This window comes from Beta vulgaris, chromosome 9 (assembly GCF_026745355.1).
Source record: "Beta vulgaris subsp. vulgaris cultivar EL10 chromosome 9, EL10.2, whole genome shotgun sequence".
Lineage (NCBI taxonomy): Eukaryota > Viridiplantae > Streptophyta > Magnoliopsida > Caryophyllales > Amaranthaceae > Beta > Beta vulgaris.
In genome coordinates, this window is record NC_079210.1 from 26,852,909 (window position 1) to 26,855,414 (window position 2,506).

Here is a 2,506-nt window from a genome sequence, read left to right on the forward strand (position 1 = left end):
CGGAAATTACAATTCCCACGAAACCTTGGATTTTATTCACCTAAACCCCCTTGGTAATTCAAAATTCCCACATCAATTAATGAAAATTACAAATTCCTTAATATCAACTAAACACATTAGTCGATTCTCTAAAAAATTTTAAAAAAAATTCTATGAATTGAAATTTCTCATGAAAATTAAATAAACAATTGTTACTTTGCCTCATTAATGTATTTTCCAAAGACAGTTTGACAACGTTGATAGAACTTTTAAGTTGTCTTTTGTTTTGTCCAAAAATTACCCTCGAGTCCCCTTCACCTCTTTTTATTTCTATTTGTTTCTTTCTCTCTTCTTGAGTATATTCCACTTATTTCACAAAATAAAGTCCACATAAATACACCACTTCCCAGTTCCCAGAACCTCCCTCCTCCAGTCTATACCTCAAACTCATTATTTTCTCTTCTTTCCTCCACAATTTCCCAAAAACTAGAAAAGAAAAAATGGAAGTCCATCAAACATCCGAAATCCTCCATGACTTCTCCCCTCGTCTTCGCGTCTACAAAGATGGCCGAATCGAACGCCTCCTCAAAACCGACTCCGTTCCACCGTCTTTCGACCCCAAAACACTCGTCCACTCCAAAGACGTTACGATCTCACCGGGCCTATCCGCCCGTATTTTTCGGCCCGACAAATTCCCCACAACCCAAACAAACAAACTCCCCATCCTCATCTACATCCACGGTGGCGCTTTCTGCCTCTACTCAGCTTACTCCTCCATCTACCACAACTATATCAACTCACTTGTCTCCGAATCTGGCTGCATCGCCATCTCCATCAATTATCGTCTCGCACCCGAACACCCGATGCCCTTGTGCTACGATGATTCATTGGCAGCTACTCAGTGGGTGTTATCGCATTCATCCGAGTCTGGTCCCGAGCCGTGGCTCAACCAATGGGCTGATTTTGACCGGGTGTTCCTCGCTGGGGACAGTGCCGGGGCCAACATCGCCCATGATATCGTCACTCGTTCTGATAAACTTCATTGGACCAAACACAAGTCTGCATCAGAGGAGAGTCTGACCACATATAAGCTGACTGCTGGTGTGCAATTTGCAGGGGTCATGTTAGTCCACCCTTTTTTCGGAGATGATGAGCCTAATGGGCTCTGGGATTATCTTTACCCGGGTACGACGGGGGTTTTGGACCCGAGGTTGAATCCGTCCGCTGATCCTGCTCGATTGAGGAGAGAGATTGGTGGGTGTAAAAGGGTGTTGGTATGTGTGGGTGGGAAGGATTTTTTGAGAGAGAGAGGGGTGAAGTATTATGAGATACTGAGAGAAGGTCAAGAAAATGGGGAGTGGGAAGGGGAGTTGGAGTTCATGGAAAGTAAAGGAAGAGGTCATGTTTTTCATTTGTATAAGCCTCAGTGTGATGAAGCTAAAGATCTTCTCAAAAGGGTTGCTGATTTTATCAATAAATCTGGGTTGGATGATCTTCAAACTTGTTGATGGGTGGAAAATGATGTTAATTAGTGGAAGATAATAAGAAATATTAGCCTTGGATTTTAGATTTTTGATTATGGAATTGTTTGTATTCAAACATCTGTAATTTGTTGCTGTTGTTAATTATTCTTGGCTAATGTGTGCTAAATTGCGAGTTTTGGGTTGTTTATACTCTCGTTGTCATTTGTCCAAAATCATTAGTTCAGACTTCAGTATTCCCGTTACCGTTTTGTTAACGATTTAGCGCCGGTTTACACTTTATACTCTCGGAAAAAATATGAACAGTCATATGAACAGTTATAAAGGATACATAAGTTATGTGTTTTAAATGTTGGGAAAAATTTATAAGAGGGGTTCAACTATTATCCATTTTCTTTTATAAGTCTCCACTATAGATTATTCTCTATATGTGTCAAGTTTATTGTCGTGTGATTTTATAGGTCATGACTTACTTATAATCGATTTAGAAGGTAAGATTTTAAACGTTGGTCCAATTTATAGTTCTCTATCACTTGTTGGAAGTGTTCGAAGATGGTAAACGTTTAAAAATATTTACTTTCTAAACCAGTTATAAGTAACTCAGGACCTATGAAAATCACAAGATAGTAAACTTGAGACCAGAGGGAAATTATTCATATTTAGGACTTATATAAAAAAAAAAGTAATAGTTGGACCTTTTCTGATGATTTTTTCCTAGATGTTAATGTTTAGAGCTATTATTAGCGTTGACCAAAGTCAATCATGTGACATAGTGATCAATTTTTTTCATATTACAATCTAAAATTACACTAATTTACCATTATCTAATATAGTGATAATTTTCTTTTCATACATTCATCCTTTCTTACATTAGTTATTACTTTCTCAGTTCTTTTTCTATTGCAACAATGAGATTTTTATACTTTGCGTTTACTATCTTTTTAACTACTGGATTATTTTCCTACTAACGTCCTAAATACACCAAAATACATACATGTCCCACCCCTTATGTATTTATACAACCAAACTCATTCCCACTACTTTCT

General features: G+C 37.8%; 1 protein-coding gene across 1 annotated transcript; it reads left to right on the forward strand.

Annotated features, from left to right (window-relative positions):
- The first annotated feature begins 346 nt into the window (after positions 1-346).
- Positions 347-1,652, forward strand: LOC104903440 (probable carboxylesterase 7). Its single transcript, XM_010691475.4, has one exon. It carries the CDS (start codon positions 480-482, stop codon positions 1,485-1,487), a length of 1,008 nt encoding a protein of 335 aa, XP_010689777.2. The 5' UTR covers positions 347-479; the 3' UTR covers positions 1,488-1,652.
- Positions 1,653-2,506: the final 854 nt, after the last annotated feature.

What these genes read in the sequence shown, in the direction of transcription:
- LOC104903440 (XM_010691475.4), top strand. Translation starts at nt 480, where the DNA reads ATGGAAGTCCATCAAACATCCGAAATCCTCCATGACTTCTCCCCTCGT.